The following is a 15,982-nucleotide window of genomic DNA, read 5'->3' as shown; positions in this document are numbered from 1 at the left end:
AGGTTCCGGCCTGAGGGCCGGGGTGTTGTTTGCGGTTGGGGAGCTGAGGGTGTGAGGGGAGGGGGCAGGCGGGCCTGCGCTGGGCATCGCATCAGCAAGGGACGGCCAAGTTACTGCGAGTAACGTGCGAGGGTGGCCCCGCCAAGGGGACGCCAGCTCTCATCCTTTTGTTTTTTTCTTTCTGCTGTTCCCACCTCCTTGTTTTTAGGGTTCTCTCGGGTCTGGATGGAAACCACGATGTTTTCTGAGCTGCTGACTGCAGTAAGGGGTGAATGTTTCTGTCCCTAGCGTAACTTACTCAGCATCGATGAAGAGTCTGGGTCTTGGACAAGTCTTTTTCTTCCCTTTTTGAGGAAAGGACCTTCAAAGTGTGAACGATCTTTGTGTCGTAGTTGCTGCTAACTAGTTCCTTTACTTTGGCGCTCAATCACCATGGGGCCATCAAAAAAAGAAGAGAAAGAGCAGAGCGTAATCCTGATCAGTGATGATGAAGCCGAGAGCACGCTTGGGAGTTCTGTTCTGTTAGTAGACCCGTTGGGTAAGTACTGTGTTCCTGTTGTCAATGAAGTCCTGTAAAGAGCTTTTGAAGTAAACTGAAGTAAATCACTGTGTGATATGCTTGGAATGTGTCTTTCTGCAGCTAGGAAAACAAAGAACTTCAAAAATTAATAAAACCAGGAGGAACTGTCATTATTTCATAACCTTTGTGGTTTTTATGACGGCACTACTTACCCTAAAGGATACTGCTGTGTAGTTTCAAAACATTACAGTCTTAGCTGAGACTGGGCCTTTTCAATGTCAGTTGGATCATTTTGATTACATTATCTCTGTTTTGATAGTGTGTGGAAGTTTTTTGCCCCAGGCCACTGTACCATTCTTATTGGCACCATATGAATTTTCATAAGAAAATTTTTGCTTTAAAGTGTTTTTAAAAAGTAGAAGTCAATAGCTGGTTGAATTTATAATGAAGTTGTAGTTACCCTTGCACTGATTTACACTGCATATTCTTTTTTCTACAGAGAAGTCTGCCCTGGAAGAGCAGAAATGTGAAGAAGTTGTGGATGAGGAATGTGAACTAATGGTTACTTTCTGTAAACAAGCAAAATTGATGCCTCATGCAAGATATGACTGTACAATACACCCCTTTGAGTATGTTCAGTGATGTGGAGTTTAATATAGGGGTTTAATTTTCCACATTTAGTCCATCTTGTCAAATAACATTGTTAGCTTTTTAACAGCTGAAAGCAGAAGCAGAGTTGAATAAGCATGTAACTTGTTTCATAAGTAACCTTCTGGTTTTCAATTTCGTAGGCGAACAGAATGTGATACTTGCTCACCCCTTGGAAAAAATGCTGATACGTGTAATCAGTGCTACTGCTACATTTGTGATAAACTAGCTTCTGAGGTAAGAAGAGCTGTAATCAAGAAACGGACAACTTTGCGTAAACTAAATTGCTCAACAGTCTTCTTAAAAGGAATCACTCTTAAGCACACTAAAAGGATAAATGATACATGAAATTTGATTATTTTAACAGTTCCTCTCCTAAATGTTGGTAACTGTCTGCTTCGCAATGCTACTAAAGATGTGGTCACTGTCTGGGTTTATTTCTAGTAGTCCAGCCAGTTGTTGGAGTAGACATTCACTTGGAATAAGCGAATGTACCTCCTGTTTGCTTTAGGCACATGGTATATTTCATGGAATCAAATTACTAAATCAGACTGCTTCTCACTGCACTAGGGAAATGTCAAACTTCTAGACTGTCCTAACCTAGAGTGAGGGAGTGGGTGAGGGGTGGGAACTGAGTGTGTGGGGTTTGTTTGTTTGTGGTTTTCTTAGAATTCAGAAGTCTTTGAACTGTGAGCAAAGTTGGGGTGAACATGCAAAGACAGTGCTCTGTTAACAATTTACACTGGGAAGGGTGCCAGCCCTAGGCATCTCTGTAGAGTATTCAGGAATGACAGTAAATTACTGTGGGCTTTTTTGTTGTTGTTAGCCATAATATCCAGTTATTGCCATATTGGCCTCTTGCCCTGACTATCAAAATACTTCACTGTGGCTTTGCCTAGGTGTGTAAAGGATGAAATAAACTGTAGTCGTTCATTCAAAGGAACTTTTGATTTGCTCAACTGGAGGGGGAAAAAAGAGAGAGGAAAAAAACCCCAAAACCTTTCCCTGTTTTTCACATTTTATGAAATAGTGCGAGAATTGGACAACCCCTTCCCTCTGTCACTGCAATGCACACAACAAAAGCAAATTCTGGAAGGACCAGCGTGACTTTGCCTTGGCTGGTGTTCTTGTAATGTTCAATTTGGAGCTCACAGATATAGACGCAGACCTTCGGCATGGTGGTAAGCGTTATGCACTCATCCTGTCCTGGGAGACCTGTGGCTCACCGTGGCTACGCAGTCTGTGTCTTGATGGATGGCTTGTCTGGTCCACAGCTCTCCTTGCGAAGGCTTGGTGAATTTTTAAGGTAGTAGCTTACTGTTGCTCCTCTCTGGGCCATACTCAGACCAGACACAGGTCTGCAGGTCCATTTTTGTGTGCTTTCCCGCTTTCCTCCCTCTGGAAGAAGCAACAAAGCTTTCCTGGCCATTAAGATTGGGTGTAACTTGCTAAATATTTTACATGGGGTACTTATGAGTGTCTCTGTTTCTTCTAGTTTTGGACAGAAAACAAAACCCTGCACTAAAGGTTTCACATCTGTCTACTCTCTTAGGAAGTCTTCTAATAAAATTTATCCAGGAACTTTCTGTGGAATACAATAAGTATCTGATTGGAGAAAGAATGCCTCTGACACAACATGAATGCTTTTGCCTCCCAAAATTGCCTCCTGGGCAATGTAATATCTGCAGATCACGCAACATGGAGGTTATATACAAGTAAGTGACAACAGAACTCGGTTACTAGCAGTACATACTGGTCAGTGCAGGTTTGCTTTCCTTTAGTGAAGTGATAATCAGAATCATGGAACCTGATATAGCAGAAAGATAGCTGAGAGAACTTCCTTGGCCAGTGAGCAATTAAATTTCACTTCAATTATAACCTGGGAAAGCATGAAAGTAAAGCCCATGTTTTTACAAATTTGTGTGGCTTTTTTAGGATGGGGTTCAGCTTTTACTCGATGCTCCGTGCCTTTTAAATGCTTAAAGGAACAGTTGTGCAAATACCTTTTCACTATCTTATAGATTCTTTCCAAGGAAAGGCAAGTCAATTTGCTCTCAAACTGTAGAATAGTCATAATTGCCATTTGTTTACAAAGTACATCATTGCAGACACGTTATCTTATAGACTACTTAACTTTCTTAGGTATTCAGGAGTTTTTGCGCTGGTAACAAGCTTTTTGAATCAGGCAGAAAGAGAGAGTCCTAAAGCTGCTGCGGTCATGTTTCTGGGAGCGGCTAAAGAGATAGCACTTCATAAAGACCCTGCCTTGTAAGTATCCGGTTCCACACCTAGTGTGTAATCTTCATTTGCTCCTCAAAGGGATGAGACTAAGCAAGAGAGTTCTGGTTTTCCATTTATTGAGGGTAAGGACAGTGTAAAGATCACAGCCCTGGCTGCAGCACAATGAGAGGAAAATGAGTACACCTGAGGAAGAAATGAGATTGGTTACAGGGAGGGATTTTGGGGAAAAGAGAAGGTTAAAGGTTGGTTATGAGAGGAAAAAGTTAAGTGGGACTGAGTCATGAGCGGGGGGAGATGATCTCCAATGAGGGGAAGGAATTTGAGATGAGAACTGGGAGGAGAGAGGGTGCCAGACAGCAGATGATGGCAGGTGAGGTTAATTCCTCAGGAGAAGGTACAGGGGCAGAGGAGCTTTCCTGAGAGGAGAATGCAGAAGCTGTGTTGAGTGAAGAAACACCTGCTTCTGACCTGAAAGGAAGGGAGGATGTGATGTTCCTTGGGTAATAAGTTTTAGATGCCTCGCATAAGTCTGGAGGCTGACCTGTCAGCTGGGAGGGAGTGCATGATAAGTAAACAAAACCAGACTTTAAATACTTCAGTCTTTACTACTTGTGCTGGTTATTTTCTTGTTTATCATGGCTGTTTCATGCTTGAGCAGGGTCCCAGAGCTTTGCTTTGCAAAACCTAAACATTTTGGGGCTTAAATTCAAGACTTCTTTATAAAGGAGAAGTAAACATGGTCTGGGTTGGTTTGACAGGCCAGAAACAGCAGCTCCTCTGCAATTCTTTCTGTCAAGGTTTGCAAGGAGGGGGCTGGATGCATTATTTGGGTAGGTCTCTCTTTGTACGCTTGTGAGTCCTGCAGCATACACTGGAGTTACATGGGATGTGGTTTGGCCCTCTCATGGCATGATGATATACAGCCCTTCAGAGGCCCTGTAAAAGCAAAGATGTGCCCACGATGGTCTGATATGGCAGGTTAGAAGGCTTAGTACTGCTTTACTCTGCAGTAAAGGCAGCAAAAAAAACAGCCAAACATTAATTAGTGCTTTTTTTTCCTCTGCTCTTAGAAGCTGGCAGAACCTTGGTCATACTGCTTCATTAAAGATTGCTGTGCCTTGTCTGTTACAAAGGTAAGACTTGTCTTATCACATGATGTTGAGGTGGCAATGGAATGGTTGCTGGCTGCAAACTTTCTGCTGGCATTTAAAATGCATTTAAAATGACTTCTGTTCAAAGGCATGAAGAAAAAAAGTGAATGCTTAAGCTCTTGAAAGCCAAAAGTAAATTTGCACAGGTGTATATAATCTTACGGTTCTGCAGCATCGAGAACCCCTTATCGGGGAACGTGACCCCACTGTTCTGTCTTAGGCATTGTTTGAGCAGAGCACGAATAGCCCGCTGCTGCGTGCGTGCAGACCACAGATGAGTAGCGACAGGCGGAAGGATATAACAGGAAGGATATAAACAGCGACATGCACCGGTCAGTCTAATGAGCAGGGACTTCAGCGTGCTGTCAGGTTCTACAGCTGTACACTGCAAATCAGGATTTTTATTTCTGTTTAATATTAGTCCCTTTCCATGAAGGACAAGGGCAATACCTGCCTTATTTAGAGCCACATAAACACTCAAACCCTTCTTTGTTGCCTCAGAGGAGAATAACTCAGTGGGGAACTCAGTGCCAAGAAGATGGATTACTTTCGGACTGTAGGAGTGTTCTGTAAAAGGCCAGACCAGAAGGTGGTGTCAGGTAGCTACTTGTGGTTATTAAGCCAAAGAGTAAATAGTGTCTGTTAAAGATCAAAACAGCAGCCTTGTAGTACTCCGCTGGGATGGAGTAGTCAGGGATGTAACATAGCAAAGTTCCCCCAGAGGCTAATGAATGAGGACATCTAGCTCACTTGGCTTAATTCATTTCTCATTTTAGCTTTGTATTTCACCTTTAACCCGAAAATCACTTGCAACAGAAGGTTAATGAATTAACAATTAACTTTTTTTGGGAGCACCCAAAAATAATTATATATTCTAATCTCTTATTTGAAACTAATGACAGGTATAACCTAAATCCTATATTAGTTTTCATTTTAAATTACTATTCTTGAATTTTTTAATTTCTTACTTTGAAAGAACAGGAAAAGGAATTTTTTGTTTCCCTCCCCTGATTTTAAAGGAGTAAACTCTCCTTTGTGTCAATGTGTTATCTCCAGTTTTCAGTTAAGACAAAAATGGTTTCACTGGATTTGAAGCTGCGAGGAGCTCAGGTTGATTAGGTTGCTTAGTGGGGCACTCATGTTTCTGCAGTGTTTCTCACATATACTCACTGGGGATCTTTTTAAGACTGCAGAATCTTGGTTTCACTGGTGTTTAAAAGTAATAGCAAAAGAGCAATACCATTATTCACTACAAGTCTTAAAGCACAAATTTAAATATAGATCCAAACTGTCTATCTGACATTTAACCAAAGAAGCCTCATAATTCTCTAGAATAGTTTCCCATAGGATTAAAAAAACACAACAACTTAATAGTAACTCATCTGGTTTTAAGAGATTTTGATTTTTCTTTTTTTTTTTTCCAAAACATAGGATCACAACACAACTTCAGAGGATGCTGGTGTTGTGTGACTTTCCAAAGAATTTGTATGAAAAGTTTGTGAATTTTTTTCAGTCCATCTCACTTCCATGTCACTGTTTTGGCTTCTCAAATAGGTATGTTCTTTGTTTTTTGTTTACAGAATCTATTTTTTTAATATAGCTGCTTGATTTGAAAACAGCTGTATAGAATGGTTCTTTCACTGATAGTGTTAGGTGTAAGCATTTTATAGGAAGATTTCGGTATTAGCTGCTTTGTATTTGCCCTGTCCTTAAAGGAAAAGGTGGTGTTTGATGCTATGGCTAAGTTGTTGTCCATGTACATGTATGTTACTTAAGGGAAATAATCGTGTTTGTACACCACAATTTAAAAATTACTTTCTTTTTGTACTTCCAGCTTGAATGTTGTGCCATGGGACCATGTATTACTGACCACGGTTTTAAAAGGCCAGAACATCACTGGTCAAAGAACACAGAAAGGAAGAAAAGTATTTCTGTGGGAAACACTCCCTGTTATAGAGGCTCGAGTGGAGAAGTTGGTAGACAAAAAGAAGTAAGATCAATTTGGTCTTGTTTTGGATTTTTCATTTTATGAACTTAACTTTTACATTTTGCATGTTATTGACTGCAGTATAGTGTTTTCCTAGCATCTGCAGGAGTTTTTTATAATGGGGAAAGATACAAAACACAGACACATGTGAAGCTGTTCATGCCCATTACTTCCTATCAACAGGGCTAGTAGATTTCTGAAGTTTTTTTCAAAGCAGAATAAAGCCCTTTGAACACTTCAGGACCAGACAAGAATGTTGAAGTGGATAATTTCTTTGTTTCCATAACTCCAGTAAGTTTTAGATGTTGATGTTTAAAAGAAATTCGTTCATCAAAGGCTGACTAGGTGGAAGACAGCAAAAAAGTGTGTTCTGGTCTCTAGATCTTCAGAAGTCAAAAGAATACAGTCCACAGAAAGAATCAAATTGAAAGGCAACCTCCTGTTTTATTTTGCCAGAGTACAGAGAATCTGTAGATAGCTTCTTGGAACTCATTTCCAACTGTCTCTTTGTGCCAGTTGTTGCTCGGTAGGATAGAAATACATCTCTTGTGTGGGAAGATCTACTGTTTTGCTTCATTAATTGTAGTAAATACTTGATTGACCTGTGTATAGCTTTGCACATCCTTCCCCTTCCTACTCACATTCTTTTTTTCCTCTCCAGCTATAAAGAAGTTGTTCGCTACCTGAGAGCTGTGAAATGCAATGATACCAAAGGGTAAATGGCTTTTTTCTTTTTTCTTTTTAATCGTTTCTTTGCCTTAAGATTGTGTCCCAGTCTGTGTTTCTTCAATGTGTAATACACTGGCAGAATGAAAAGCAGTAGGATTTTGGCAGCTGTTTGCTGAGTGAAAGCAATACTGCATTGTAACCGATTTCTGCCTTGTCGGATGTAACTTAAGTGGTGGTCAAGCATAATCAGATCTATACATACCTATTGTAAAACTTTAATGAAAATCAAATATTAATTTCTTCCTTCTTTCCAGGTTAAGAGACCTTCGAGATAAAATCCCATTCTACTTGTGTAAAACTGGAGACTTCCTCGATGCTGCACATTCGCTGCTGTTTCCCGTCAATAGCCTCGCCTGCTGTACTGCCTGCCGGATAACGCCTTTTCAGTTTGAGGTCTACCTGAAGATGTTCAGAACAGGCAGCATCCCCACTGGGAAGGATATGCTAGACTCTGGGCCCTGGATTACAGTTGGCAAGTGTCATTTCTTGCTTACATATGTTTAGAACCTTACTTAATTACAGCTTTTAGTTTTTTCTTTAAATCTATTAGCATTCTGAGGGACCCTTAACCCAACTATAAATTGTCTGGACTAAAGCATGATACATAACGCTAGGCAGGAAGAATGTCTTTATATTTGAGTGCGAATTTGTTTAGTACACTTCACACGAAACACTAGTTTTGTCAGCTGCAAAGTTATTTGCTGAAAGCAACCTATTTAAAGAAAATGCAAAGCTCTCTATTACATCATGGCATTACGAATGGCAGTGTGTAACTTAGCATTATGGTATGTCTCAGCCTTGACCTTAAGAATAAAGGCTTCCTGATGGAAAGGGTTTCATGATCTGTGTATTGCATTCTGTCATTAGTTCAGCCACTGATAACTCTGATCATCTGTCTTGGTGTGTGCTACTTATCAAGGTGTATTCTGAAATGAAAGATTTATTTTAGAGATATTCAGCTACCAGCAGAATGCTTAGAAGTACGAGATACTGACAGTGTGTATCACACTGTACTGTGGTGTGATGTACACAATGAAGACTTTGTTCTGTGTCACCTGCTGTGACGGCTTAGTCTAAATTGTATTCAGTTCTTTGCAGCTTTCTGGAATAGCATTTTACAGTTGATGATGCTTTTTTTTAATAGAAACCTACAAAATATTGTAAAATAGCTGTAGACACTCATTTGTCTCTGTTAGCTTTCTGTAGAAACCTATCTGTAACTAAGTGAATATCTTGTTTGGGTTCCCACTGTCTAGTTATTCAGGGAATATAAGATTATGTTTTGGATTTTTTCTTCTTGCAGGGTCTCCTTTGAAAGATGGTGTTCTACTTAAGCAGGCGCTCAAACTCCTTTACAGCAATGTGTCACTGTACAGGAATGTGAGTCTCTATTAAAACTGCGTTTCTGTGGCCCATCGAGTGTTTCTGGATTTTACCTGTTTTGTCCAGTTACTTCTCTAATGTAACGATTTACTATCAGAACCCTTTGGTCTCTGAACAGTTTACACCTCTGTGAACGGATTTGACTTTGTAAAACAAATGTTCTGCTGTGTTTCAGCCTAAATGCTGGAGTTCCCTCATCATGATTTTGGGTAGTAGCAGTTTGCTGGAAAAAAGTGGGCACCTACATCCTCTATCCCTGAAAGAGCCACCGCTTGACTTCCAAAAGGTAACTGAAACAGTACTGTGAAATGGGAGAATCTGTTGTCTTGGTTTTATACAAGACTTCATTTGATGTGGGCATTGGCTTATTCTCCTAAATACTAAGGTTAACGTTACAGTCCGTCATCAAATACTCTTGTGGTATGTGCCAAATGTAACACTTCGCAAAATGTTGTGATTCAGGAGTGTTAAATGCAACAGCAAACAGATTAACTCTGCTTGCAGCTCGATGCCTGATACTGATTCTGTATCGTTCAACGTTGAGATGGATCAGGTAACAAAATGGATATGAAAGCAGTTTAAGAAAAATGTGTTCAGATAGTCCTAAAGAGTCATTATCTGGATATTTTCTTCACGAGGACAGAAATAACTGTCTGCTAAGCACAGTATGTTGAAATGAAGAGGTTATGTGATATGATTTGGTTAATGCTGTTAATGCTCTCAACTTTCCGTGAGTATGGTGTTGAACAGTCAACCTCATCTGTAAAAATGCTGAAAAAATAAGTAAAAGCGTGTTAAAAAAACATCATCTTGGGCACTGTTTGTTTGTAGAGTGTCTGGACATCCTTCCCCTTTACTTGTGACTCATTACTTCTGTTGCAGGGGGTGCTCGCTGCCAGTGGCAGCCTTTTGGAGGAACTGAAGGCAAAAATTAATGTTTCTTTCCCACCTGCTATTTTCTCCCCTCATGTAAGTGTACACATGGTGATCAGGAAACTTACCATTTGTTTTACTGTGCTGAAAGATACAGCAGTATTGAAAACAGTTGGATTATTATGAAAAGCTTTTAAGAGGGGGCTTGAAGATTGGGGGTGGGGGGGAGGGATCGGCATAAGGTTGTTCTTAGCACAATCTAAAGGCTAGAGCAGATACCCAAAGGTAAGAAAACTATTAGGGTCTGTTCTGGTCTGACACGATCTTCAACCTAGAACAAGTCTTCATCACTGTCCAAATTTATGCATTTATAAAGTGGGATGGTGGTAATTGACTTTCGTCTTAACTTTTCACAGGGTAATCTTGTGGTGTTTGAATCAAACCGGGGATTATCCTTTGAGGCTTGCCCATGTGTTTGTCTCAAAACTCGGAATAGCCCAGAATTTCTCAACTTGTTTTGAATGATGGTTTCAATTGTAGTAGAACATGTTTAAAGATGACTTGAAATGTATTCTATATTAAATACAGTCAATATATCTAAGGAGCCATCCAATTCTTTTTTACTTCTTTTGAGGAAATTACTTTTAGCTTACTCTCCTAATATGTGACTCCTGGGCCAGAATTTTTTTTTCCTTTAATTCTCCTTCTGTGATGGTATGAGACTTCATGGTTCAGTGAGGACTTTGAGAGCACCGGGTGAAAGATGCTGTATAAATAGAAGTACCTGTTCTTTTGGTCTTCATAAGGTCTTTACTCTTTCTTTTGGTTTTCATAACAGTCTTGTGGATCATCCAGCCTGTCGACCAGAATGGTAATAACTTAGCACTGATTTGGCTGGATACAATATACAAGCAGTGGTAAAGTGGGATTTTAAATATGTCTCTTCTTGTTGATATCTCTTCCTGTAGTTACACCATGAGGCTTGTCTTATTCTCGCGGTGCAAGCAGTACAACAGATGCTTTTTTGTGATCTTCCATACTTGACTTCCTTCTTAGAGATAGCCCTGGCTTTTGGGGTGAGTCCTAGATACTGATTTCTGTTCTAAGACTAAAGCAAATTCTAGTTAAAATCTGTGTAACACCAACTTGCAGGCTTTAGACACATTTAGCTTGGTTTTGTTCCCCTTAAGCTTTATTGACCTTTAATTTATTCTGTTCTTTAAGAAATGGTGGACAATTAGGTTTAAATCACTGGTCTTATTTTGTCTCTTCCTAGAATAACTTTTGGGCTCTGAGGCTGTTATTGGACCATCTTTCCTATGAAGAACATGTTCTCCATGGCACTGTCAACCTGATTTTGAGAGATCTAAATCGTCAGAAAGCAACAATGCTAAAACTGTGAGTAAGCACTTGCTCCCTGAAGTCTGTCTGTTTATGGAAACCATAAGAGCATTCCCGCAGCTGTAACGTTTAGCAGAGATACAATCCTTAGCACTTTGAAACCAGCCAGGCCACTGCTTTGGATAAGTCAAGAATGCAAATAAGATACTAGAAATCAGTGGGGAAAGTCATCTCTGAACAGCTGTGTTCTGTTTCCTGGTTTTGTATTGCTTAGGTGGCAAAACCTTGGTCCACAGTACGTGGGTGAATTCCTTTGCCTGTTCCTAACTTGCAGACATAAGAAGATGCAATCCATTGGCCTGTTCACTCTCAATATTATTATGGAGAACCTGCATATGTAAGTGTGAATCTTCATCACAGCCAAATAGAAAATCGTTACATGTTGCAACACTGATATGGTAGTTTTCTCTTGATTCTTAACTCACAATTCATTCTTACTATTAATTAACACTGCTAATAACAGGGAAGAAAGATACTGAATACGATGGTTTGGGTAGGTTTTAAATTGCTCTGTGTTACCTGTTGCAACCAAATGGCCTTCTCGCTTCCCGGTGCCCCACGTTATGAAAACACGCTGTCTGCTCTTGGAACCCTGACCAGTCATCAGGATAACATATGGTACAGTCTAGTTCTGTTACTTAAATATCATTGTCATCAACAACACCCAAAAGACTTTAATTAGGACTTGTAGCAGAGGAGTTACTAGACTCTAAGGAGACATAATACTGCATAAAACTTTATTTAGAGAAAATAGTTGAAAGTAGGTCAACATGTATATTATTATATATCTACAAGGATACAATGGGTGTACAGATGTCAACCTTTCTGTTAAACTTGCAAGAAATACTGCATGTGGTATTGAAGGAGTAGGTCCCCGCCAACACCTAAAGATTCAGGAACATGTGCGCGCTGTAATGCAAACTGAGGGCAGCATTAAGTTTGTGCCTGTCATTCTTACCCTCTCTCAAAAGAAGAGAGACCGCTTGTTCTGCAGCAGCACGAAGCTTCAGTGGGAGGGGAAAACAGAGTTCTGAAAAAGTCCGAGTACTTTATTTAGATTGCAAATGATAATAAAACACTGATGTGTCACTTGTGAAAGCGCTAGCTGTTTGTAAGTATAATCCTTGCTGTCCTTTGTTACGCAGTGAAGCATTACAGGCTTTAGAGTATTGACATAATAGTTTTAAAATTGACTCTGTAGTTGTATACTGGAAGGCAGAGGAGTTGCTTGCTCTGGCACTTTTGATTCACACATACCTGATGGCAGCAGAGTGATGTTGAGAATTCACCTCTTAGTAACTGTCTTAAGTGGAAATCATGGACATGTAAGGTGACCTTCTTTTGTCAAATGCTTCTGTTTCTTTTCTCCAGCCTTTGCTGTGTGTAGCAGAGAAAATCAAACACCTGACTTCGCTCAGCTGTGAATAAGCTAAGCTTGTATCTAACAAATATGCAGTTCTATTAAGTGTCTTTTGCTCTGTGAGGCTTTACAGTATGCTCTAGCAGTGATCCAGGAAAATCTGACGAAATCCTGATTCTTATGGTCTGTCTTTGTCTTAATTATTTTACTGTATATCTGATGCCAAAATTGGCTCCATTTTGACGTTGAAGTGAATTGTTGGATTAGCCTTCTTGTAAAGCTTTGAGTAATGCAAAACTCAGAGTGGCTGAAGCTGGGAGTAGGTCTGTCCCTATGAGAAAGTGGATTAAGAATCTGTATCTGGTTTTTAGGTGTCCGTGGGCAAAGCATCTTTGCAACTTCTTTCACAATGCAGTGAGTATCTTTGTATTTTGGAATTTAACAACAAAGGATATCAATGACAAATATATCACTTACCAAATTATATATTTAAATATATAACTGATATATCATGTATCAAATATGTCAATGTCAACTTGTTATAAAAATGACATTTTAATAACAAATTACTGAAATATAATTAACCAATTTTTTTTTATTATCCTGCCCAGGGATTAAGGCATCTGCCCCTTGGCACCACAGCTCATCATGAAGTCTCCAAGTTCATAAACATTTTTGAAAAACTGTAATTTGGAAAAATCTTCAGGAATATTTTCCAATTTGTCTTAATCTGAGAAACCTCTTCCTGGAGTCTCTTGTGCTCTGCTTTGGTTGTCATCTCCAAAAACGTTCAGCTAAAAACTGACTTCAGACAAATGCAAAAATGAAATCCTAGGTTAAGATGGTGAACGGTGGCTGTATTTCAGCAGACGTGTTTTGGAAACTTCCTTTCTTGCAGGTCCAGTTGTTTAAAGAGGTAGCAGGTTTAAGTTTCTAGAAAGATGGTCTACAGGGAGATGCTGATCCAGGGGGGAATGAGGGGAGAAACACGGACAAAATAGAAAGCACCACAGGTCTTTACTTTGGTTGTGTCGCACAGATGCGCTGCGGGCGAGATGTCTGCAGCAGAGCAACTGCCGAGAGAGCCAAAGTTTAAAAAAGGAAAGTTGCCTGTCCCCAGGTGTACAGCAGTATGCATTGAAATGCTGTTTGCACATGCTCTTTTGTTTAGTGTATAATTATAAAAAATAAACCACTCTTGAGGCTAAAGGACATTAACTGAAGCTTTCTTACTTGCTTCAAGAAACCAGATTCAGGAAGGCCTAATGCAGTAAATAGCTTGTTTTGTTTGTAAATAAAAAAAAAAAATCCAGTTTTCAGAGTTTTCCAGTTGTGGAGCTTTGTTTTTATTTTCTGGTGCTGATGGCTCTCTGGGTTTCTCAAATCCCTATTATAGTGGTAAGTTTAAGAGTTAACTTCTGAACTGTGGGGGTAGAAATAGAGAAATATTTCTAGCCTGGCTTATACTCTTCTTTGCCCTGCTGTGATACCTGTCTGCATTGGTTTGGCAGCAGCGGGGAAAAACTCTGATGAACTGTATTTTGCACATTTAAGGCTTTCAGTGGCCTTTGCAGCTTTTGTTATCCTAAATAAGCTATGCTATTATTCAAGTTTTCCACAAAACTGTACATGGATCTAAATCGACACAATGTTAAGTAAAAAAAACTGTAGAAATTCTGTCGTTACGTTGTCGCTTCTGTGTTGGATTTTTTGTGGTTTGTTTTTTGGTTTTGTTTTTTTCTTTTTAAAACAGTTGCCGTACCTTTTTCTCGCGCAGTCCAAGTTCAGGCAGGACACGCAGAGGTCAGTGAAGTCTCCTGATACTGGGGAATCCGGTTGTGCTGCCTGTCGGCAGGACTGGCCACGCGGTGTCTCGTTCTGATCTGCGCTCTTGAGGATGCGCTGAGGTGTTTCATCCCGGTTTCCAAGAGAGGTGTTTCTTGCATGTTCCTAATAGTATGAGCTTTCTCACCTTATTTACCTGAGTAGTAGAAGGTCCCTGTTCCTATTACAGCTGAGGGGGAGGAAAAAAAGACTGGGAAGGAGGCTGCAAACACTCACCTTAGGCACTGTATCTGTGTTCTCTGCTTTGCCCTGGCGTAGAAGCTTTCCTTTCTCCAGCTGCCGTCTGGCCTGTAATGTTCTCTGGGTGCTCTCCCAGCAACACAGAGAGGTTGGGCAGCCGACTGCCCTGAAGGCTCCTGCTCTGAACTCTCCAAAATAACCCCTTTTGTTAGTCCCGCGGCAAGCACACAGCGGGGTGTTACATCATGCTTTGCATCACTTCACAAAACCAAGTCAGTCCTATTATCAGACTGACTTGGACAGGGCGTAGACTTCAATGCCGCCCCTTTGGCTGCGGTGGCCTGTGCAGGACTGGGCACAGGGGGAGAGGGGCCGGGTGTTTTGTTACCCGTCCAAGCCTGGATTTACCATCACAAAGGAAAGGCTAGGAACTGCTTATTTACTGTAACTAAATAGCATATCTATTCATTATTTATCTACTTCTGAATTTTAATGAATGATGAGGATTATGCTATAGATAATTATATATATATATATGAGGAAAAAGACTTTCTCTGAAGATCTGTACTTGACTTTGGGCATGGGTTGGCTAGACAGGTATAGCCATTATAGTTAACCACAGCAGAAATACCTTCCTGGTACCCAGAGCCTATGACTAGTGTAACCCCAAAGGTAAATTGAAGGCTGATCTCGTCTGCTTTGCTCCAGGTATAATTGAGATAAAGGGCTCATTAAAAATTCAGATGCATCGTTTGGAGAAGAACATGGGCACCTAGAGCTGTCTCATCCAAATATTGTACTCTGAATGAATATTGAACTCTGCTCCTCTAGCAAGTGTACTGCTGATACTGCCAAACTATAAGTAGAATAGTTGCAAGTAAGTGCCTGTATCAAAATAAAATTTTGTGTGAAGATAGGGAAATTGTCTTGTGTTCCTAAAGCCTGGCCCAGGGATGCCATCAGCGGGGCAGCAGAGCTGTTCTGAGTGTGCTTACCATTGATTATGGATAGGGTTTCTGAAGTACTTTGCTCATAAACTACTCCTTTGTAAGCCAGCTGGGGCAGTTTCTCGGTATAGTATTTAAGAACAAATGAACACACACCCCCCCCAGTGCTGCCAGTAAACCTGCGCTGCCCTTCCAGCGGGAATGGTGACGCACATCCCACCACGAGGCTGAGAGCAAAGATGAAGAGGGCAGCTTTACCCTCTCAACCACGAGTCCGTAGCCACAGCCATCCTGGGGGGGTGCACGGGCCCGCCCCCAGCCACGCTGCCTGCGCTGCGCTTCCCAACCTCGTCTGCGGGCGGGCTGGGAGAGCGCTGGTGCCGTTTCCACCAAGGACACTAATTGACCTGCTAAATGAGGTTATCCCTTATGCATGCGTACCAGAGACCCCAGTTATCTAAAACACCCTCCCAGAGAGCCCGAATTAGCCCCTGGGGGGGGCTTTGCAGGGCGCCGGGGGCCCTGGGCTCCTGGCTGCTGCGCTCCCTTGGCCCCGGACAACCCCTCTCGCTCGGGCGCTGGGCTGGACCCTACGTAACGCGGGGCCAGCGAGAACCAGCGGGGTGCAAGTCATCGCACAGCTATTTTTGGCAAGCCAAAAATACTCAGTTTTAATAACTGGACTAAGCAAAGCAAAAAAAACCCGCTCGTTGCCGG

The 15,982-nt window shown here is 41.0% G+C and overlaps 1 protein-coding gene across 1 annotated transcript; it reads left to right on the top strand.

The window, feature by feature from the left end:
* Positions 1-432: 432 nt before the first annotated feature.
* On the top strand, positions 433-11,270 carry LOC104615104 (the record flags this gene model as incomplete). Its single annotated transcript, XM_010283433.1, has 15 exons — positions 433-538; positions 1,020-1,149; positions 1,312-1,405; positions 3,354-3,436; positions 4,480-4,542; positions 5,992-6,114; positions 6,395-6,550; positions 7,209-7,262; positions 7,531-7,748; positions 8,580-8,656; positions 8,835-8,945; positions 9,542-9,628; positions 10,501-10,608; positions 10,809-10,930; positions 11,148-11,270. Coding segments are annotated over exons 1-15 (1,655 nt in total), but the record flags the coding sequence as incomplete, so codon positions are not given.
* Positions 11,271-15,982: the final 4,712 nt, after the last annotated feature.

This window comes from Phaethon lepturus, unplaced genomic scaffold (genome assembly GCF_000687285.1).
Source record: "Phaethon lepturus isolate BGI_N335 unplaced genomic scaffold, ASM68728v1 scaffold35593, whole genome shotgun sequence".
Taxonomy (NCBI): domain Eukaryota; kingdom Metazoa; phylum Chordata; class Aves; order Phaethontiformes; family Phaethontidae; genus Phaethon; species Phaethon lepturus.
The sequence above is the reverse complement of the archived record's forward strand: the minus strand, read 5'-3'. Positions and strand labels throughout refer to the sequence as shown.